Genomic DNA, 23,670 nt, shown 5'->3' on the forward strand with positions numbered 1-23,670 from the left:
TTAATTTTTTTGTCCATAAACAATACTAAAAGATACGTTAAACCATTAATATTTCTTTTGGTTTCGGTTAAGCCACTGATCGATGACAAGAGAATCAATTAATAGGGTTTAGAGTACACTAGGGTTAAGTTTAGAGTTAGTCGTGAATGAGGAATTCATCATGAGCAAAATGGGTTAACTGATATGTCAGTCAGTCAGTCACCTACTACGAATGACCGAATGAGTTGTGAAGTGATGACCAAAGACAACGAATGAGGTGAGTTGGTGAGTGTGTAGACATCCCGGTGAACCTAGAGTCCTGAACATGTTCTTCAACTCGACAATATGAATTGACTTAATTAGATGGTAAGCATGAGACGCAATAGACATACACGTTAAAAGCACATATCGGCTCATTTCCAAAAATTTCAACCATGATTAGATACAATGAATAAAGGGGTAGATAAATTATTGAGATTAATTTAATTATATGTACCTTAGTATTTGAAATCATTCGAAGATTGATCGAGTTTTGCCCAGATGATGTTTGATTAATGATAAAAAGTTGTAATATTTGCGCGCTAAATTGTAAAACCTCTTCCTTAGCCCACCAACCATTTATCGAGGTGCAATTGACAATTGCTATTGCACAAGTAGGAGGTGACAAACAGATATGGAAAAGGACTGTTAAGCATCATAAGAAGTAGAGAAAAAGTGTAAACACCACACCTCTCACACCTCGATGCTTCTCTAAGATTGAAGGAAAGAGATAGTTTATAAGTATTTTGAGTATAAAATAAAATTCTGTGATTTGAGTAAAAATAAAATTCCTTACATTGGTTGTGGTAATCAGGAATATGAACTATAATGAGACCAAATGTATTTTATGGAGTTTCCTTGTAACTAGAAGAAACTCCGGAAACAAATCTCATTTTTGGCCCGAGCTGCAGTCAGTGTAGGGTGTAAAACATCACTTTCTCCATGTCGAAAAACCCTCTATTGTACCAAACTACCGAAAAATCATGACACAGATGACATGAACAGCAGAAGAGGAAGCACGTATTGATTAATTGTCAATACAACACTTAATCACATAAACAAGCACTCTTATGAAATGAAAAAAACACCTGTATATTCACGGGTTCAACATAATAGTAGCCCAACGGAAGGGTAACTCTCCATAGGCCCATCACCGCTATTTATGTGTGTATATTGACTATGCTTCAAGGCCAACCCAACCCTTTTATTCCTTCCTTCCACGGAAAGAACTTCCATTCTGGAAAACATATCACTTTTTATTAATTTGTAGTTTGGGCTAAGAGACATTTGGCGCCTAAATTTGAATAAGCCAACCAAAATAACGTCCCTAACGGTCATTTACTCACTAAAGCAAACCAGCTTATGTCGTCTTCATGCCAACTATAATGTTCACATTCCCATCAGTCGTAATCGATCTGCTAGGATTTAAATGGTGGATTTGAATCACAAACAAGACGTGTGAATAATAGCATAAAGTAGAAGATCATGGACCAGCAAGGAATATCCAACAATAAAGGTCAATATATACTAGGTTTTGATTCAACGCAATTTAGTTGAAGCCTTCTTTGTTTTTCTTGTTTATTCTTATAAATCTTTGATGATCCTTTGTGGGTTTTGCAGATCGTTCAATCTTGGAGTCGAACGAGGCCAGCGAAACTTGGCTGGTGACACATAAAGAATCAATTAGTTCCTTTATATTTATTGTTTGTTATTACTTTTAAATTTATGCTTATGTCCAAAACGATGTCGTTTTAGAATTTAAGGCCAAAGTCTTTTGTGTCCAAAGCAATTTAGAATGTTTTGGATATAAGCATAGATTGCTGCATAAAAACAAACGTACTTAATACTCTCATTTCATGTACTGATATTTATAGTTTTTGTATTATGCTACAGGTAAGCTTTAATGATCATGATCGTCTTAAGGGATTACAAGGCAAAAACAGGAGATTTTCTGGGGCCAGTGTTTCCGAAGAAGAGCTGAAGATTCGCAATGAGCTTGAAATGGAAGTAGAAAAAGACTTGGAGGAAGAAATCAAAGATGGGATATGCCATCTTGCTCTGAGATTGCACAGGCTTTATCAGCACCAAAAGGAGAGAAGTGCAAGCAAATTAGCATTTTGTGAGGTGAATATAAACATACAAATGGAAGGAGGAACCAAGATTGAAATAAAAGAGACCAAAAGGCCAGCACCAGCTGAAAGGGAAAAGAGCTTTCCTCCTCGGCCTAGTTCTAGATCATCTACTGTGAGATCAGTTATGAAAGTGGGTGCAAACACAAAGAAGTTTGATTGGGCCAAAAGTCTGAGATCGAGTGGTGGTCAAGGATGGAAAGTTTAAGTCCTTGAAGATTGATTCCGGTTTGTTAGTCGCTCTTCCAAAAACTGATAATAATGACAGAGTTGTAACCGGAAAGTTGTGGTTTTTTTTTTTTTTTTTTTTGTGTGGCTTTTAACAATTTATGATGAAATAATACTTGAAAGGAGTTGTTTCAGTATCGTCGATGAAATGGTTGAATGACTATTTATAGTAGATGACGTCATTTACTATTTTGTATTTAATTCATTCACAAAATATAATGTTCGCCATGTTCTTGATTTTTTGATGTAAAATTATTTTTTTATGACATATTTACTTATATGAAATAACATGAAAGGAAATGAATTATTTCAATTTATGAGTTCTGCTACATTAGTTGCATACTTGAGACTATTGAGTATTCCTCGGCTCTTTAGTTCATGACTCAAGATTCTGAAATGAAATCTAGCTTATAACTCAGGTTCTCCGAAAATGGACCTTCCTCACCTTCTACTTAGGCTGCACAGAAAAGGCCCATGGAATACTGAAGGTCCATTACATATTTCTTTCCATTTACCCTGACTATAGGACTAATAGGTCGTCACATAGGACCCCAAAAAAGGTAAAAAAGAAAAAAAATTAATTAAAGACGACTCTTAAAATGAATAGAAATTTGAAAAAAAATAAATAAATAAATAAGAGTAGTCAGTCACGAGCTTCTAATGCTACGGTCTCCAAAATCTGAATGTCATATCTAATCTCCACAGATAGTTTATTTTACTGAATAGGGAAAATTGTCTATACGGAGCTTGATTTTTTACTCTTTATAAATTTTGGTACATTATATTTTAAAAATATCAAAAAGATATCTGAGGTTTTGATTCCAGCCGAATATTAGTACCTAAAGCCGTTAGCTGCGCTACCGAAGTTGCCGGTTGACAATTTTTATAGTGAATTTTCGTCATTTTATGTCTTAATCCTCACTAATTCCACCTATGTCCCTACTCCACCGATTAACACAACCAACAAGCTCTCTCCTCCTCCTCCCCCATCACTACCAGACATAGAAGATGATAAGAGGAAGAAGCAGTCAAGTACAATGAACCGAAAAGGAAATTGGAGCTGCCCATCTTCTCATCTTCTTCCTCCTCAAACTCATCCACGCCTCGCCTTCAATCCCAGCCAGTCTCAAGTCCAAGCCTCCACTGCCGAACCACCACCGCCACAATAATGGCAATCCCCAATTTTCTTTTCGCTTTGTTTTTTATTTTCTAATTTCGTCCAATTATTTAGGGTTCCTCAATTCCAATTCAGATTTCAATTAAAAGGTTCCCCATTTAGAATTTTAGATTAAGTCTTTTAGATTTGCTCTAGCTCCACATTTCAACAAATTTGGATTTCAATTGTACACAAATACTTTCTGTTACTCTGTAACTGTTGCAAACCGTTCAAACGTGTGTAATTTGCTTTGCTGTGAATTGGTTTTCTATGCAGGACGGGCACGATTCGGAAGATTCAAAGCATTGCACTGTTGATATGTATGCTTTTGTGAGTGCCATTTACTCAGAAACTATCGAGGGAGAGAGAAGCAAAGATTTTGTGAGCACGATTCCGGTCCATCCCATCTTCTTCTGTCACCTTCTTCTCCACTCCAAACCCAATCTTCAAAAAAGTCTACGCTAACACATCTACCTTCAACAATTTAAAGGAACCTTTTTCATTTGATATGGGTTCAACAGACATGGGTCATGTTCTCCGCCGTCATCGGTGGTTGCATCAATTAAATCAAGTGGGAAATTTGTTATGGGTGCTCTTGTTCTTATTTTGGGTTTTGGTTGATTTCTTGAATATTTAGAGTAAGGAATTTGACCATGTCTATCTCTGATATGGTTCTTGTACTGGCAGTAAAAGATAGAGAACTCCAAGTCTACCTGCTGGGTGGCGGGTTTCCAAGGGTGATTGGTTTCAGGGTGCGTATCTTGAGGTTTTGCATCAACCCCAAGTCTGTTTTTTTTTTTTTTTTGCCGATGAAAAATTCAGAATCTTTGGTTCCCATGAGAGACCAACTACTGCTTTGACTTTTGGCGTTCTGAAAACACAATTCTTCTATAACCCCAACACACAATTTCTGAGATTGAAGCGAAGCGGATGAGAGAGAGAGAGAGAGGGAAAAATGCGTAGAGAAAAATAATAATAATTAAGATACAAATGGATGAATGTGCCTTTCAAAAATTACCGGGTGGCAGCTGTCGTAACGAAGCTAACGGCTTTGGGTACCAAAATTCAGTCGGAATCGAAGCCTCAAATACTGTTCTGACATTTTTTAAACTTGAGGTACCGAAGTTTACAAGGAACAAAAAGTCAAGTATCGTATGGGCGTTTTTTCTTATTGAGTATTTTTTGACAATATCTAAAACATTACAAATTGTCCAAACAGTACATTATCTTTGCCCCACTATAAACTTTGATGCTTTAAGTTTCAAAAATGTCGTTGGAGGCGGCCGTGATGAGGCTGGTGCGAGGTGGTGGAGGGGGTGGGGCTTGTATGCTATCAGGGATTGGCCGGCGATGCCTGGTTGATGGTAGTCGGGGTCTGATGGCGGGGGTGGGCACTGACAGAAACTCCTCCTCGCTTATGTCGGGTGTGGTGGTACGCCGGTGGAGGTGCTGCGGTCGTGATGGAACGATGGTAGGGACGAACGGGTAGAGCAGGTTTTGGCTAATGGGCTGGAGCAGTCCGTATGGGGTCTGGGCTTGGTCTTGGGCCTGGATTAAGGTATTGGGCTGCTTTTTGTTTGATTGGTTGGTAGGTGGAGATCGTGGTGGATGGGGCGCCGCTGGTGGTGGTGAGATGGTGGATCAGGTTTGCCATGGTGGCGGGCTTGGTTGTTACTAGTGTTTTCGGGTCTGGTTTTATTTTATTGTTGGTAATAAGACACTACTAAAGGTGTGGCAGAGACGATCTTCTCTGTCGCGGTCTCGGAGATCGTTCCTGTTCTGGAGTTGGGTCAGCAGCGGTGGCGAAACAGTCTAGCTAGACAATCATCCTTGGCCTTCTAGTGGGTCCTTCCTATCTGGGATCGGGTCGGAGGCGATGGTGTTTTGGAGCAGTGGTGGATGGATGGTGTCGACAATATGGTGGTGATGGTGTAGGGTTTTCTTTAGTCCCAGGTCTGAAAGTCCGGCAATCCTTTTGGTTGAGTTTAGGTCACAATGAGTGTTGGCTTGGTCGATTAAAAGCTGGTCAGGAGAACTCTGGTGGGTGAGTTTAGTGTCGACACAAGTGATGTCACGCCCTGACTCGAGCTATTCTTATAATCTCGAGTTAAGGTGTGAATCACATCTTAATTATAGAACTAAAATTTCTATAATCAAAATGTGACAATAAATAAATAAATCGTGGACTAACAACTAAATAACAAGATCTCAAAATTCCAGCGGAAACATATATTACATTGTCTTTATCACATAGTACACTAGTACTCATTCTTTATTCCAAACAAACATAAAGAAAACACAAATTTCACAACCCATTTGACATTATAAACATATCGGAACTTCTTGCTCTAGTATCTTGATTCCATACCTGCAAAATCTGTTAAGGGGTGAGCTCAACCAGCGGCTCAGTAGGGACATAAAACTTCCTCATGGATAATTGACCAAAGATAATACCATCATATATTTCAATTATAACATGCATATCAAACAATGATGCAATCCAACTCCATTTATATACCCGTTAATTCATATATCAGAATACGCAAGCCTACACGTCCCATACCGTGTACTTTACAGTTTTGCAACTGTGACTTGAATATCCAAACATATAAATTAATCCCCTGACTCAATCAAATCCCCCAAAACCCCTTTTGCCAGTCATCTTGTCTGAAACATTGATCTCCAAGCCCAAATCACCCAAATATATCGACAATTATACCGCCGATATTCTAAACCTAATTGTGCACACGGGCTCGCCTGAGCTTGATCCCTACAATGTTCAAACTCAACTACACAAAAGATAATTCCCACAATCACCAAATAACCATAATTTTCCCCCAACTCCTTTACACTTGATAAACAACAACCTCCATGAAAACATGCACTTACATCGATCAACGTACATTTAGTACATGTAATTCAAATATTATCAAATAAATCATTTAAAAATAATATTAATAAGAATAACATATACACGAAGCACATAAAATCAACATCCAATCATAAAAAGTTTCCCCGAGATCCCCCTACCTTATTTTCGACAATCGTGGATGATACAAAATAAAATCAAGCCTCCTAGGTCGTCAAAAAATAGTTTCACCAAATCTGAATTTTCTTTCCACCAATAGAAAGAGCTCGTCAAGACGAATCCGTAGGCGAAAACGGATCCTAAATCGGACTTACGGATCAAAAGTTATGCCAAAAACAAATCCTAGAGAGAGAAAATGGAAGAGAGAAATGTAGGAGAGAGAAAGCTCCGAAAATTGTGGGGAAATAATGATCTGGTTGGGTTCTATTTATAGGGAAAGAACACCAATAGAAATAGGCCACTTGTCCAAACCAAAACCATCCATCATCATGCTTATGCCATTTGTCAAGCATATAACAAACATAGTGCCACCACTTGACATGTGTCAAACTGATCTTGCACATGCAAGACACGTTTGGCAGCTGCTACTTGGTCTCCAAGTTAAGCCTATCAACCAATAAGGACACGCCACGTCGCCAGATAATTTAATTTCCAACAAAACTTCAAAATTTCCTTAAAAATAGCTCGGGAACTCGAAAAATTTACCGAAAAATGCTGCGAACTCGTGGCGACCTCTACTTTCCAGTTCTAAGCTCAAAAATAAAATTTGACCAATTTTAAAAAAATTCAAATATTTTTCAAGAGCTTTGAATTTAGCAAAATCAAATAAAAATTTCTTAATAATAACTTTCGACTTTAAAAATTATAAATTTAAAATTCAGGTCGTCACAAGTGAGTTGTCTAGTTTTAGAGTTCTTACTGGCTGGACGAGAGGTGAGATGTCAAGGGTTCACTGCTCCTGCGCTTTTGTCTTTGTCATACAGTTGTAGTGCAAGTTTAGAGTCAGTATATAGAGTTCCAGTGGGAAGTCTAGAGGCCATTTCTGAATAAGAGATGTCGCCTAAAACTCGTTGTAAGCAGTTCATTATTAATGAAGTTCTTATTTGATCAAAAAAAAAAGTTTCAAAAATGTCACAATCGTACATGAGATTTTGACCCTGACCCAACATAAATACTTGTAGCCGTTACGGCGTCTGTCATGTGGCATATTTTTAAGGGTATTTTTGCCTTTCTCAAGTTCCTCTTCTCCAAAGCTTTATTTTATTTTATTTATTATTATTTTTGTTCTCCATCTGTGGCTGATCCTCTATTTTCTCTAGGCTTAAACCCGACTTGAATTTGGGGAAGTTTCAAAATTCAACCTTGAATTTCTATTAATCTTCCTTGAAATCATCCCCAAATGTCTTCGTGTTTTAGCGGTGGCGGAAGAACCTATGCATTTGACTTGACATAGTCAAATCCGCTTCCACTTCAAACCGGACTTCACAAACATCCTCACCTTCTTTCACTCTCTCAGAATCAAGCAATTCTGAAAGATACCCAAAGTGTGCTTCCCTCATAAAACAGCAAAACACTAATAGAAGCCAATCGCCAAACAATATGATTTAATCCAGTTGTAATCAAATGAAGATGGAAACAAAGTGGGTATTAAGTAGGGAAAAAACCTAAACCAAATTAGCAAAATAAAAAACGTTTAATTACCAGGAATGGTGAGGCAATGAGGTTGTTGCATAAAGGAAAGAGAAGCCGACTTCGATTGTCGGAGGGCAGCCAAAATTTTGACTGTGCTTTGACGAATCTTCAAATCGAAGAGTGCGTCATTCATATCGAAGCACTTTGAATTTCTCATTGTAACTTCGGAATTCGTCTCTCTTTGGAGCTTTGCTCTAGCCATCTCTCTGTTACTGCCCTGTACAACTTACTTGGATTGGAGGAAGAGAAGGTGGCAACAGAGACAACTTCATTTCCTTTTTCGGATGTGGAGTAGAGGATGATGCGGTCGTCTAATTCGGTGCTTTACCATTTGGATTGGTGCTGAGTGGAGAAGAAGTCTCTTCCATCTTTTGGTTTTTCAAAGCAAGACGAACCATTCGTTTGAGTTAGAAAAAGTCTTCAGTGCAACTTTTCTATGTCTTACATTATTTTATTAATAGATAATGCAAAAATGTTAACATTATTATGATGGCCAATATATACCGTTTCTGGATCAGGATCTTCTGGGGGTAGTAGACGTGCCATTTCGGACTCGACCACCCTACCGGATTTTGGAGGACTTAATATGGGAGGTGGACAGTCTGAGTGGCAGTTCAGTGACAGCACAGGTCAGTACGGTGGTACCTCAGAGGGATTCCATACTTGGAGGGATCGTTTCCAGCATCAAACGAGAGATGTGATGTGCTATCAGTGCGGACAGCAGGGTCATTATAGAAGGGATTGCCCTACATTGACTCAGGACGCTACTCCAAACGTCGGTCAAGGTTCTAGTCATGCATCAGGAGGGTTATCTGGCGGCACTCACACTAATTCAACCAAGGGCGACACTTCCTCCAGTTCTGCCAGGGGCGGCACTCAACGGAGTAGTGGTCATCGTGGACGTCCAGCGACACAAACGAGACTTCATGCCATGGTTCAGCGAGAGGACCACGTTCCTCTAGATACTACCGACGGTACGATATTCCTAATCTTGAGTTATTTATTTCTCTTATATTGTTTCACCGGGGGATGGTATTCAATAGAGTTGGTTTAGTTAAGCCTTTAGTCGTTCGTGTAAATTTCGAGGTCGAAATTTTTATAAGGAGGGGAGATTGTAACATCCTGTATCTCAATTACCCGTTTACTAGTCATTTGGACGGTAAACGACCTTTATTTTCACTTTTACTATCGTTTCCGTACGTTTAGTGGACCTAAAAGTTGACTTTTCGTTCGGGTCAAAATTTGAGGAAACTTCCTTCATGAAAGTTGTAGAGGACGTTAAACCGAGCGCGTGCATATGTGGTGCGTAAAAATTGGAGTTCGTATGTGAAAGTTATAAGCGAAAGATTAAAGTTACTGTTTACGGTTACTGTTCATAGTAAGTTTCTATAAATAGCCGAGTTACTGTGGTAAGTTTCCATTTTTGGAAACCTACCCGGCTCTTTCTCTCTCCTCCCCCGACATTTCCTTCCTCTTCGGCCCGATTCTTCCTCCTCCGATTTCTCCCTCCTCCGGCCGACCCACGGCGAAATCCGGCCATCCCCAAGCTCGTCTCCTCCCCCTTGACGCATCTGTGGTGGTATTTTGGGGAGATTTGGCCGGAGGAGCTCGATTTCTCGCTGGGAAGGTAACGGTTGCAGTTTTGGGATTTTGCCGATTTCCGGCCATTCCGGCCACCTCCGGCCACCGTATTCACATCGAAGGTTCGGTTTTTGCAGGAGATTATTTTGCCTAAGGTCTTGCTTCTCAATTTGCAGTGTAGGGGTCGAATCGATCGAACCCGATTCTAGGGTTCTTGAGCTTTTCTGGAAAAATTTCACCAGCCGATTTCGACTGTTTAAAGGTAAAATTGGGTGGTGTTGTAGTTGAGAAAATCGATCAGTGTGTTGAGTAGGTGCTACTGTCAAAATATGGTGGCCATCGGAGGTAGTGGCCGCCGGCGCGTGGGGCCCACGCGCTGCCACTATTGGCTGCGCGTGGAGGCGTGTGTGGGCAGTCTTTTAATTTCAGTTTTAGCCCTTTAAATTGTATAATTGTTGTAGAGGTTAAATATGTGATTTTGGTTAAGTTTGGGAGAAGTTTGACATGGATTATGAATTTCCGAAGTTTGGGAGTTTCGGTTGTTGAATTGTGGGAATCCGACCTTCAGATTTCCCCTTGTTCCGATATGGAATACATTAATCGACGGATGGATATTAATGGTGAAGTTTGGTAAGGATTGGTGAAGTTTGATTGGGTGTGGAAGAGGATTGGAGAAGTTGAGATTGGGTTTTGAGATTAATTATTGATTATCGTAAATAGTTATCAAATTGTTGTTTACGGATTATAATTGTGTACAGGACGTGATACCGACCTATCGCTCGACGAGGATCCTTACGCTTGGATACCACGTTAGCCGTATATCGTGAGTGGACTTTTATTTTTAAAGATTGATGCATGCATATATATTTAATTGCTTATTTGCTTCCGAGTTGATTATTTTATTTATCCATTTACCTTCTTGAGCATACGGTTATTTTCGGAAACGGTTTTGGTTAATTGATTTACTTGGAGATTTTATGGCGTGCGGGGTCACGTCATTGGATTACGCTTATCTTCTTTTATTTATTTATTTCCGATGTGATTTCCGGATTTATACTATTTATATTATACTTATATTCGGCAATTTGAGATTTCTATGAAATGCGTTGAAATTAATCTTTATACTTATTTATATCCTAATTATTTTTGATGATGAGATTATCTGGGCGTGTGGGACACGTCATGGGAAATTCTTTTTCGAAATATGGGGAAGCCTTATGTAATTGTGGTTTTACTTGGTTTTCGGATTTCTTATGCCATACTTGGGTGACTTATCATTGATAGCATTGATCTTCCGCCTTTGCGGCGAGGTGATGGGATCACCGAAGCCCTCCGCCTTCGTGGCGCTGGTTACTGTCTTTGTGACAGTAATTCTAAAGCCCAGTATCCTATCGCTACACATAGTGGCGTAAGGGTATATTACGGGAGTAATGGGAGTACTTTAGCCTGGGAGGCTATCACCCGAGCCTGGGTGGCTCACTCATATGGCTATCATCTTCCCCTACTCTTTATACTATTTTTGACTAGCGGGGCTAGTCCGATTTGTTTTAGCCAGCGGGGCTGGTTCTATTTCTTTGAGTATCGGAGTTTCCACTTTTTCTTTTATTCGTATGTGACTAGCGGGGCTAGTCGGCCTTCAAGAGGGAAACTCCTCTTATTTTATTCTTTTTTGTTAATCATTGCATGCATCGGAAGTTTTTAGAGATATAAATGTGGGAAAGTATAAAATCCCTTTTATTTGAAATTGTTTATTTTTGTCCACTCACGCTAACGTTTTTATGTACTTTCCCCTGGGCCCTTCGGTTTCAAATGCCCAGTTCGCAGTGTAGCTGTTCGGCTTTAGGAGTTGAGGCTTAGCACCACTGCTGTCATCTATCCCTCGTAGCTTACTTGCTAACCTAATATGTGTATCGTTGTTCTTTTGGTTCTAGACTGCTCTGATAACCTTGAGATTTTTGTATTATTATTGTAACCTATGACTTGGTTGTATTTTGAGTTAATTGGATAATTTGGTACTCTAAATTGTGAAGTTGTGCGGTTTTAGGAGCAGGGTGGCTCCAGGAGTTTTGGGAGGGTTGTTTAGAAGTGAAATTGAAATTCTACAGGTTTTGGGTTACCCATTTTTTAAGGGGGGTTATGCCGAAATTTTTGGTAAACCTTCTTTAAAGGTGGGTCCCGCGGGGCCACTTCGGATTCCAGGGTGGAATCCGGGGCGGACCCTGTCAATCGTCACTTTATAAAGGAGAAGCTAGATGCCAAAATCATTAGCTTTCCTTTTGTGCCAACTGAGGAACAACTTGCAGATGTACTTACCAAAGGAGTTTCCAGGAAGGCGTTTTATGACTCACTAAGCAAGTTAGGCATGGTTGATGTATATGCGCCAACTTGAGGGGGAGTGTTAGTGTGAGTCATCGTTCCCTATTATGAATAGACTACAAGGGAATATATTATTGTAATTACTTACCTTGTACATGTTGTGTAGTACAGGAGTACACAATCGTTGTAGTACAATTGTAACTCTTTTATATACACCACAGAATGGGTGTAATATATACAAGAAAATTCATTCTCTCAATATTGTCTTATTTGACTATTTAGACCAAGGAGGAAAGGAAAAGAGGAAGAAAAAAATGGGTTGAGACGAAACTATCCTTTGAAAAACAGCAGAGTTAACGATTGTTAGTAACGGCATGTATAAAAGTTAGTAAGTTTAAACAAGGGATTTTAATCAAATGCCCAAATTTGAGCCAACATGAACCCACTTACTCCAGTAAGAGATTAATGTGCCCATTAACCCCATTTAAAATTAAAAAGACTATTTTGGATAAAGTTTAATTATAAAATTACAAGCATGCCACACTCTAATAAAGTTTATTGGGTTTAGGGTTTGGGAAAACATCACCAATAGTCACTGAGTTATAACTTATTCGACACTTAACTCACTGTATTTTCAATAATATCACTTAACTCACTCAGTTTTACATCTATCTTTCACTTAACTCACTGTCGTTAATTCTGCCGTTAAAAACTATTAAAATTGAGGGTATATTTGTCTAAACACTAAAAAAATGCATTTCTAACTTTTTTTAAAAAAAAGACAATTTTTTTTTCAAATTATATTTAAGTTAAAAAAATCATTTTTTATTTGAAATCTCATAAATTTAAAAAATTGAAAAAGTCTAATAAATGTAAATTGAGGGTATATTTGTCTAAACACTAAAAAAATGCATTTCTAACTTCTTCTTTTTTTCAAAGACAATTTTTGTTCCAATTATATTTAAGTTAAAAAAATCATTTTTTATTAGAAATTTCAGAAATTAAAAAAAATCTAATAAATGTAGTTTTTTAAAGTTAAAAATGATTTTTAAGTGTTTTGACAAATATACCCTCAATTTTAACTGCTTCTAACAGTAGAATTAATGGCAGTGAGTTAAGTGAGAGGCGGATATAAAACTGAGTGAGTTAAGTGATATTGTTGAAAATACAGTGAGTTAAGTGTCGAATAAGTCATAACTCAGTGACTATTGGTGATATTTCCCCCCTTAGGGTTTAGCCAAACTACAGAATCTGGTCGCCGGTCGCAGGACTTCAAAATTTTTTATTGGGGGTCAATAAACCTCTTAATACTTTCAAAATCACAAACATCTTCATTTTTCACTGATTATTAACCCTCAATAAACTTTTGTTAGGGAACAATAAAACTTTTATTAGGGGTGTTAATGTGTAAAACTTGGCAGTAGCCAAATCCCTCTAACACGGGTTTGGGTTCGAACTGCTACTAAAGGTAGTGCTAGCATCACCTGTCAAATGAAATACAGATGGCGTTAGAGGAAGACACCACGGTTAGCGGTCTTCTCTACTCTGATGCCTTAGTCAGTCAATGTATTTATGTTGACAAAGTAACGTTAGGTAAATAATAAATGCACAGTTAATGAGGAGAGATGAATGGACCTTTTACAAGTGAGGAGAAGACTGATCTCTTCCTTGTTTCCAATGTAGGACTGATGTGCATCAGTTTGCGGCTTCTGATGTCTACGAGAGGTGAACTTGACGTCGCGAGTGGCAGCGCGTCAGCAGTTTGGCCTGTGCCTGGGCTCAGGTGATAGTTCGTCTGACAATACTCCCGGAGGTACCACCTCTGACAGTGTTGGTACCGCTGGCGGCAACATGGGCATGACCCATTATAGCTAATTATACTTAGGTAAATTCTTATGTAAGTACAAGTCCCCTAAGTCCCCAGTTAAGGAGGGCTATCTTGGTTAGGCAGTTGCCTAGCAGTTTGAAACGTTTCTTCTGCTAATCTTGTCAAGCATAACTAGCTTCAATGCGTTGTCAACCATGGACCTGTTCTAAGCAAATGCTTTATATATACCCTTTCAAGTGGGCCCCTGTTTGGCCCCCAGGGTGTCCCTCGTTCCCCTTTTAAGATAGTCCTCCGTTTTGCTGCATAATTGTTTGATGAGGGGAGCTGCGTTAAAGTAGTAGGCGTTAGGTAGAGGTGGCAAACGGGCCGGCCCGGCTCATTTTAAGCGGGCCTGGTCGTGCCGTGCTTGGGCCGGCCCATTTATTATCGTGCCGGGCTCGTGCCGGCCCATTTACTTAAACATTAAGCCCGGCCCAGCCCATGGCCCGAGCCCATATTGTGTCTGGCCGTGCTCGTGCCGGGTCAATAACGGGCCGTGCTCGTGCCTACCCACTATAAAGCACGATTTTAAAATCTTAATTTGAACAAATAAAAATTAATTTTAAGGGAAATGATGGAAAAGGTCACATTAGAGAGTGAAATGATAAAAAGGTCACCTAGTTTCCCACTTGATAAAAAGATCCATAATGAATTGTTAATAATATTAATTTAGTCCTTATAAATAATGAGATGATGTTAAAAAAGGTCAGTTTTTAATTTGTTTGATTCCGATTCTGCCCTTAAAGGTAATACACGTTTATATCTGTTCATTCAAAATCTCATAGCTCAAATTTTCTCTGATCAGAAATCCCAAAACCTAAAAGCTTGATTCGATTTTGATCGGAGTTTGTCTCTCTGAGTTTTTTTTATCCCAATTCTCTCTCTCCGACTACTTTCCTGACGATCTCGTCGTCTTCATCCTCTATAAGCTCAGCTCCTCCGCTTCCTTTCCCTCCGATCTCATCACGTAAGCAAAACATTCTTATCTCTCGTCGTCGCTTCGAACTTCAAAACCCTCTCTTTTCCAGTTTCACTTGCTCCGATGCTGTTTCGAATCGGCGCTCTTCCAATACGTCTAATCATCGTCGACTCTACTTCACACCACTACGCCTAGCGCCACCATCGACTTCTGCCTCCGTCACCGTGATGACGGACCACTCACATCCCACCACCTCAAATTGGGCAGCAGTGGCGGAGAAGCCGCTGCCAATATCGGCTGCAGCCTATTTGATGTGTACGCAAACAAGACCTTGGACATGATTAAGGGTTTTTTATTTGGGTTTGTGATTGGTGGTTTTTGCAGGTATTTTTGCTTCTTTGGCGGCTTTGATGTTCAATTGCGTTAAGGACGACATTGACTAGTCTACTTTTGAAGAGGATGAGTGGAGGTGAGTAATTTGATCCCAGCTCAAGATATATCATCAGGAATTCAATTTAAATTTGATTCAGTATTGAAATAATTGTTTTCATGATTTTGATTGTGAATGCCACTGGTGTTGTTAATGTTAGGACTCAGTACACTCCGTAGATGATCTAACCTTAACTCAAGCCATCAATTAATGATATGGACATTTAGATGATTCTATACTTCAGCAATTGAATATCATTGTAAATTGAACATGAATTTGAATCTGGTTATTGATAATGATGATGATGATAGGTTTAACATGAATTCAATTAATGATGATTAATTGATGATATTTGCTTTTATTATGTGTGGGATCGTTGTACATTGGTTTTAACTGTAATCAGAAGCTTAGACAAGTCTTGTAAATTGGAACGTCTTGACATTGTTGTTGTTTCTTGTTTGTGTATTTATTCAAGATTAAGTTTGGTCTCACTGATGTTGTGGCATTTCTTCTTTTACACAAGTATTCCCTTCCTTTAATGCCTTCTCTTCATTTTCTCTTGCTCTTTCGTATGAGGGCAAAGTTACAGATAAAATACCTTGGAGAGAAATGATCATGGCACAAGATTCATACATGTCAAGCTATATGTCGAATTAGGGGTAGCAAGAAAGAAGGGTAAATATATTGTTTTGTTGCTTTCCCGTTACGAACTGAACTATTGAACAAGAAGCTAGGTAGCAGTACAAAACTACAAATGATTGAAATATAACTCCCAAGCTGATGAGTAGAACACAAGTCTGTGCAGCCAAAGTTGTTTCCGTGTTTAAATGATAATTTCAAAACGGGTGAGAGCCTCTGGTCTTTCCATTGCTCTCTACATGTCTATTTGCGGCTTTGGTTAATCTCCCATTCTTTGTTTATTTGTTTCATAAAAGCATAAACTTGTATGTTGTAGTTACAGGGCACACTGAATTTTGAGTTTGGAACTTCTTCTAGAGCTATATCTAAGCCTTGAGAACTTTCTAGTTAGAAGCAGAGAATCAAGTCAGTGTCATCACCGATTGTCCCTATCATTGTCAACTCTGTGATTGGTGAAGAAATGAAGGGCTACAATGGATTAAAACCCTTCATGATGACTACTTCTTTCCACAAAGACAATTCAAATTCTCTGAGCCACCTGATGCATCAGAACTTTAAAAATTCAACTTTTGAGAGTAACTCATTGGTAGCAGAAGAAGAGTACTTCAAAGGCTCTGGCCAATCAAATTGTGAAGTTTCTTTTGATCATGATTCCACGGTCTCCTTGTGTGATAGTTGTACCCGAATGGTTTTCTTCAGACTTGGTGACATCTAGGCTCACTCAACACTTACTTCCATTGTATTTGGCCAATGAAAAGATGTTTACTCAACCTAGCTGCATATGTGCAATATTTATATCATTTGCAGCCAACCTCTTGTTTTATTTCCTTTATTCAATAATAGATGTAGCTCTGCTATTTTTAAGAGTCAAGACTCATAACACTCCTATATGTTCACAGTTAATCTATGTTTTTTATTCATGTCATCATACAAGTTTGTTTTAGCTGACATGTAATGTGACCCGATCAGTGACTTGATAAGTGGTGATTGAAAGTGACTTGATGAGTCACATGTCATTGATAGTTGCTTGGTCAGTGATTTTGACAGTTACATGATCACGATCATAGTCAGCGACCTGAGGTTACAGTGACATGTAACTTGCCTAGTGACATGGTCAGTGTTACTGTTAATCACATGTCACTAACCAAGTAACTGACCATGTCACTAATAAAGTAACTGTCAGTAGCCAAGTCACAAGTTAATAGCCAAGTCACTGTTAATCACATGTCACTAACCAAGTAACTGACCATGTCACTAACCAAGTAACTGTCAGTAGCCAAGTCACAAGTTAATAGCCAAGTCACTGTTAATCACATATCACTAACCAAGTAACTGACCATGTCACTGACCAAGTAACTGACCATGTAACTGACTATGTCACTGACCAAGTAACTGACCATGTAACTGACCATGTCACTGACCAAGTAACTGACCATGTAACTGACTATGTCACTGACCAAGTAACTGACTATGTCACTGACCAAGTAACTGACCATGTCACTGACCAAGTAACTGACCATGTAACTGACCATGTAACTGACTATGTCACTGACCAAGTAACTGACCATGTAACTGACCATGTCACTAACCAAGTAACTGTCAGTAGCCAAGTCATTGTTAATCACATGTCACTAACCAAGTCACTAACCAAGTAACTGTCAGTAGCCAAGTCACTGTTAATCACATGTCACTAACCAAGTAACTAACCATGTCACTAACCAAGTAACTGTTAGTAGCCAAGTCGCAAGTTAATAGCCAAGTCACTGTTAATCACATGTCACTAACTAAGTAACTGACCATGTCACTAACTAAGTAACTGACCATGTCACTAACTAAGTAACTGTCAGTAGCCAAGTCACAAGTTAATAGCCAAAGTCACTGTTAATCACATGTCACTAACTAAGTAACTGACCATGTCACTAACCAAGTAACTGTCAGTAGCTAAGTCACAAGTTGATAGCCAAGTCACTGTTAATCACATGTCACTAACTAAGTAACTGACCATGTCACATTACATGTTACTGACCATGTCACTAACCAAGTAACTGTCAGTAGCCAAGTCACAAGTTAAGTCACTATTAATCACATGTCACTAACTAAGTAACTGACCATGTCACTGACCATATAACTATCAAAGGCACTGATGTTCTTCTCATTTTCAGAATTTTGTACAGGATATACAAGCATGGCACATGGTCTGGAGTAAAAGAAAGCAGAGGGAAGAAAGTAACTACAAGAGGTATTAAAATGGACAAACAAAGCAATAGTTATTATTGGAAAGACTACAAGAGGGCTTAATGCGAATCAAAGAAGGCTTGTTTACGAAAATCATAACTATATTCCTCTGATTTAACAAATATACATACAAAAACCAGAACAAGTAAGAAAAAGACATCTATCAAGAATTTCTCCATTGGCATCTAAAGCCTCAGTCCAATGGCATCTTTGTCAATTTGTCCATTGCTCTTTCCCGCTTCTTTCTCCAGCTCCAGTTCTCTCTTCAGTTTATATAGTTCATGAAGAGCATAAGCATCACATCCATCAAGAATTTAGAATAAATACATAGTAAATAAGAATTCAACCTGTTAAGCCAGGAGACGATCTTCTTCTTCCAAAAGCTGGGTTCTTTCAATATCAGTTTTAACAACACATTGCAAGGCTGATGTAGATGACCTGCCACTTCTTGCTCCACGTGCAATACTTGGTGAATGCTATCAATGGCATGCATAGCCAAGTGCCTAAGAAACGTTGTTTTTCCAGTAGCATTTCTTCCAATAAGTCCTGCATAAATCGCAAAGCAATTATTATGTCAAATGCAATTGAAAATGCATCATTAAAACTACAATAATATTGGTCAACAACTTTTTATATTTAGAAACCACATGTACCATATCAGATCCTATTGGACAATTTAACAAATGATTCCTATCAATTTGAAAACCAAATCAAGAGGATCCTAATCCATTGAAAAGCAAACTTACCATAATGCCAAGTGTTACTGCACTATCCATAATTAGATCACGTCCACCCACAGAAACATTGAAGCCTTCCAGATGGAGATCCTTGACATTTGAGCCACCACCACCATCATGATTTATAGTGACAACATGCAATCCTGCCCTACCCGCTTCCATTTCAGCTAAATGCATTTCAAATTATTGTTGCATAAACGAATCGTGGCGTCATAATTGGCAAATCACCATACCTCACTAACATCATTAATTGAATTCATGTTAAACTGTGGCTTCATAATTGGCAGATCACTATACCTCAATAACCAGATTCAAATCCATCATATAATAACTCACAATATTCAAATCACATCAGTATCAGTTATGCATAACAAGTGTTCGATAAAGTACCTGAGAGATGAGGCGATTGAGATTGGTGTAAGTGGGACGCTCAATGTCCAGAGATCGGTAGCAGATGTTGTAGATGGCCTCATTATCGAGCAAAACAGACGCATGGGTGTGTTCAAGCAGAGAATGAGTGGAGAGGACACTGTTACAGGGCTCTACAACAGACGTAGAAACCTGAGGAGAAAGATACACAGTGAATCCGAGCTCGGGCGTTTTCCCATAGTCCATAGAAAGACGCTCCAGCCTCCAGCAGAAGCGACCCGAGACACGACCCGGTATCACCACCGATGACATTGAAGACCAGAAATCCCTGAAGCCCAGTGCAGTTGTTGTCGAGCTTCCGGATCCGATCCAAGCAGAGATCTACGATCTCTTTGCTGATGGTGTATGGCCACGGGTGAAGTTGTTAGCGGCGTCCTCCTTGTCGGAAATGAGCTGCTCGGGGCGAAGTTCAGGTGCGGACCTCGTCGATAACAATGGGCTCTCGGTTGACGAAGATGGCGCGTGGAACTCCGAAGCAAGTCCCAGAAATCGACATGCTACTAGAGATAGGGAAATTCGGATAAGGTTTCATAAGGGATTAGTTAACGGGAGGGAGGGAGGGAGGGAGGGAGAGCTGCCAGTGGCAGTTTTTGTAATTAAGTTTAACTCTAGTGGTAGGTAGTTATTAGGTGACCTTAATTATCATGGGGAAATTTGTGGTATCTGGATTATCATTAGGTACTTTAAAATGACCTCTTTTATCATTACCCCTTAATTTTATTTAATTATTTAGAAAATTAAAATAAATTAAGTTCTACAACGTTTTTCTTAATCTTAACTTTTTAAGATTAGATTTCTAATAATTTTTTATATTCCACTATAAGAAAGAAAGAAAAAAAAAACTCAAAATATATTGTTTTTAGTATATTATTGTGAGATTAATCTTTATTAATATAATGAGGATTTAGTATTTATTATTCTTTCTTTCATTCTATAGTTGTATTATTATGAGATTAGTCTTTATTAATAAACATATATTTAATATTTAGAAAAAATACTTATGTCAAAACAAGGATATAATGTTTTGTTTCATTATTTTGACAATATAAAAGAAAGCATTGGTAAAATTGTCATGAGATTTTAAATAAAAAAGTCTCATATTCAAATCTCGTCATTGTAGTTTTTTAATATTTTTAAAAATAAAATGAAATTTTGTGTTTGTAACGGGCCGGCCCACAATATGTCGTGCTCGGGCCGTGCCCGGCCCATTACGGGCTCGGGCCGGGCCGGGCCAATGGGCCAATATTCTTAGGCCCAGCCCGACCCGTTATTCTAATGTGCTCGGGTCGTGCCGGGCCACTAACGGGCTTGAGCCGTGCTGGGCCGCTTTTAAGAGTGCCAGGCCCGTGCCGTGCTCGTGCTTAGGGGCCCGTTTGCCACTTCTAGCGTTAGGTAGTGAGCCTAATCTTTGATTCCCAAGCATCGAGGGTTAACAACCTGATTAGTAGACATCGTGGAAGTCGTTGACCTATTCCTTTACTCTTTCCCGAAGGAGAAATTATTGGCTACAATACCGCGTAGTGGTCATTGTCATTATAAGGCGTTGCCTAACCGCTTGGTAGCTAAGGGAGCAGTACCGCTAGCAACGTTGCGTTTAGCGGAAGCTAACTCGCTTAAAATGTTGAAAATGAGAAGTTCCGCTAGCAGAGGTGCGCTTAGCGGACATTGACTCATTTGAAAATATTTGAAACTGAGGGGTTCCACTAGGAGAGATGCGCTTAGTCTCTGCTAACTCGTTTGAAATGTCGAAAATGAGAAGTTCCGTGTAAGACCTCGGAAATTTGTTATTAATTCCTAAATGTTTCCTGGGATTAATAAACTGTTCTTCTGTACGATTTCGTGGTTCGAGGGTGGAGTGGAATTATTTTTGGACGAATAATTATTCGAAGTGCACGTTTTAGGGGGTTCACAAAGGTTGACTTTTTATACGTTTAGATTCTGTGAGAACTTCCTTCATGAGAATCGTAGAGCGCATCGATACGAGTTCGTGGACATGTGGAACGCGGAAATCGGAGTTCGTATGAAGAAGTTATGGCCTTCGGAAAAAGTTTCCATTTTGGTTAAATAGCAAAAATCCCAAAATTTTTCAGAAACCCGAAAAATTTCCGAAAAGGGAAACTTTCTCCCCTGACCCCAGTTTCGCCTTCTCACCTTCGCCGGCCGATTTCTTCCTCCTCCGGCCACCTTTTGCTTCGATTCCAAAGGGAATCCTGCTCTCCTCAGTCCCCTCTACACATCTGTGGTGGTGATTCGTCGTGGGAAGCACCGTAGACGACGCTACAAGGCCGAGAAGTTGCACGGTGGAGCTGCAAATCACCTCAAATAGCCGGCCTTGGTTCTCCCAGATCCGGCCACTATAGCTTGAGTTCTTTGAGGGCTTTTCTAGCCTAGAGGAAGTAGAAGCTACACCCAAGAAGGCTTGCAGCGATTTGATCTATGGTGATCGAATTTTGGAGTTTTTGAAACTAGGGTTTTTCGAATCCTTCGGCTTGCGAGCTAAAAAGGCTCATAATCTGATTATGGTGTAGTTATGAAAGTTTCAATTGGAGTTGAGATGAAGAACTTTGATGTTGGAAGTTTTGTCAAATTTTGACTTTGGTTTGGTGGCGGTGCCGCCACTGTGGTGGTGGTTTCCGGAAGCTTCTGGCCACCTTTGGGGTAATTTCTGCTCCTCAGTGCGATCTAATCGTCGATACGAGCATTTCGATATATAGTTTGTAATTTTTGGAAATCGGATGAGCATGTTATGAATTTTCCAAGTTTTATGGTTTTCGGTTCGATCGGTTTTCTATCCGTGAGGATTCGGCCGTTCGATCGACTTGGAGTTTTGATTTATTGATCATAGAAGTGTTCCGAAGATGTTGGATGGTCTCGGATGAGGATCCGACCGTGGATCGTCGTATAATTGTGTTTTGTGAATTGTGTGTTTTGTGTGGTATTGAGTGTGACCTTGATGTGATTAGGTGATTGATGGAATTGTGTGAGCAGAGTTTGGATGATTTTGTGCTTGTCTTGGTATTTGTGTGAAGACGCAGCTAGAGTTAGAGGTGAGTAAATCTCACGTGGTTCATTTACGAACGGATTTATTTATTACTCGGAATTACTTGTTTAGTTGTTAAATCATTTTCAAAATAAATTATTTGTTTTAAAATATATGAACTTGATCGACAACGGTTCATGGGTAAGTTAAAACAATGGTTTGATATAAAATGATTTTCGAGTAGTTAATTCATAAAACTATAGTTGGTATTAGTGGCATCCCTGAGTGGATAACTATGTGTGTGTGTATATATATATATATATATTTACTTGAAATATATATATCTTGGTGGAATTGAGTGTGTAGTTTACTATTGTTGTGCAATGTGATGTTGAGGAAAATATATGATTTTGGAAATAAAAGATGGTTTTGTTGGCTTTGAGTTTTGAAAGAATAGGTATGGTTTTGGTTAGTGCTGTCACTCGGTCGGTTCGAATCGGTTATAGGTATTACCAACTTCAAAACCAAAGCTTTCGGTTTCAAAACTGAGCTACCAATTACCAACCAAAATTTTCAGTATTTAATTATATCTACTGAATTCGGTATTTTGGTTTTCGGTATTACCAACTTTAGAACAACTAATTCTTTATAATATAAATTAGAATGAACAAAACTAGGTTTTTGAATTTTATAGTCATAAACTTTGTATTCATCTACTAATTATAGCTTTCTTTTGTATATATGACATCAAGTTTTAGCAATTTTCAATCAAACTAGGTTATTTAACCATCTTTGACTAGGTTACTTAAAATACATGTACTATTAATATAGTATATGTTGTAATGTTCATACTATTATAAAAGTTTTTATATTTATTTCTTAATATACATGTATGTGTATTGAAAACTGTAGTATATAAATCTAATATTTAGATAATCGGTAGATTCGGTATTTACCAAAACCAAACCAACTTTTTCGGTAATTTTCGATTTCGGTTTTATCGGTCTCGGTTACCAAAAAGTCGGTTTACCAAACCTAAAATATCGGTTGGTATTCGGTCGGTTTCGTAATTACCAAACCAAGTGGCAGCCCTAGTTTTGGTGATGGTTTGAGTTGAGAAACAATATTTGGAAAATGATTTCATTATTGTTTGAGGCTATTGGAGATGAGGAAACAATAGTATGTGATGACCTGTGTGGTGATCTATGTGATGACCTGTGTGGTGACCTGTGTGGTGGTTGACGTTATTAATGGATGTTTTTAGTAAATGCTTCTATTTATTTCTATTATTGAATTGTTTGTTTTCTTGGTAATTTCCTGAACTAAATTCTATGCAGGAATTACTGTTTCTGAATTGATTATTTTAATGTAATCTCCTGAACTAAGTTATATGCAGGGATTACTATGATTTTATTGATTGTTTTAATGTAATCTCCTGAACTAAG

At 38.7% G+C, this 23,670-nt stretch overlaps 1 protein-coding gene, 2 long non-coding RNA genes and 1 pseudogene across 3 annotated transcripts; 2 read left to right on the top strand and 2 right to left on the bottom strand.

Annotated features, from left to right (window-relative positions):
* Positions 1-1,455: 1,455 nt before the first annotated feature.
* Positions 1,456-2,578, top strand: LOC112185375. Its single transcript, XM_024323617.2, has 3 exons — positions 1,456-1,534; positions 1,639-1,682; positions 1,912-2,578. The coding sequence occupies exons 1-3, from the start codon at positions 1,504-1,506 to the stop codon at positions 2,353-2,355; spliced, it is 519 nt and encodes a 172-aa protein (XP_024179385.1). The 5' UTR covers positions 1,456-1,503; the 3' UTR covers positions 2,356-2,578.
* A 444-nt stretch (positions 2,579-3,022) lies between these two features.
* Positions 3,023-7,159, bottom strand: LOC121051576. The gene is made up of 3 exons (XR_005806124.1): positions 6,562-7,159; positions 4,550-5,553; positions 3,023-4,441 (listed from the first exon to the last, which is right to left on the bottom strand). It is a non-coding gene; the product is annotated as an uncharacterized LOC121051576 (long non-coding RNA).
* A 7,468-nt stretch (positions 7,160-14,627) lies between these two features.
* LOC112188738 lies at positions 14,628-16,774 on the top strand. Its single transcript, XR_002931553.2, has 2 exons — positions 14,628-15,090; positions 15,160-16,774. It is a non-coding gene; the product is annotated as an uncharacterized LOC112188738 (long non-coding RNA).
* A 2,399-nt stretch (positions 16,775-19,173) lies between these two features.
* Positions 19,174-19,741, bottom strand: LOC112183956 (annotated as a pseudogene).
* Between the last annotated feature and the right edge of the window lie 3,929 nt (positions 19,742-23,670).

The sequence above is a fragment of the Rosa chinensis genome, chromosome 2, assembly GCF_002994745.2.
Source record: "Rosa chinensis cultivar Old Blush chromosome 2, RchiOBHm-V2, whole genome shotgun sequence".
In the NCBI taxonomy this organism is placed as follows: Eukaryota; Viridiplantae; Streptophyta; class Magnoliopsida; order Rosales; family Rosaceae; genus Rosa; species Rosa chinensis.

Bases quoted from the DNA above. Each gene is read 5' to 3' on its own strand.
- LOC112185375 (XM_024323617.2), top strand. From the start codon at position 1,504: ATGGACCAGCAAGGAATATCCAACAATAAAG. The intron at 1,535-1,638 runs GTCAATATATAC...TGGGTTTTGCAG, and splicing joins AGGAATATCCAACAATAAAG to ATCGTTCAATCTTGGAGTCG. The intron at 1,683-1,911 runs GTGACACATAAA...ATTATGCTACAG, and splicing joins AGGCCAGCGAAACTTGGCTG to GTAAGCTTTAATGATCATGA.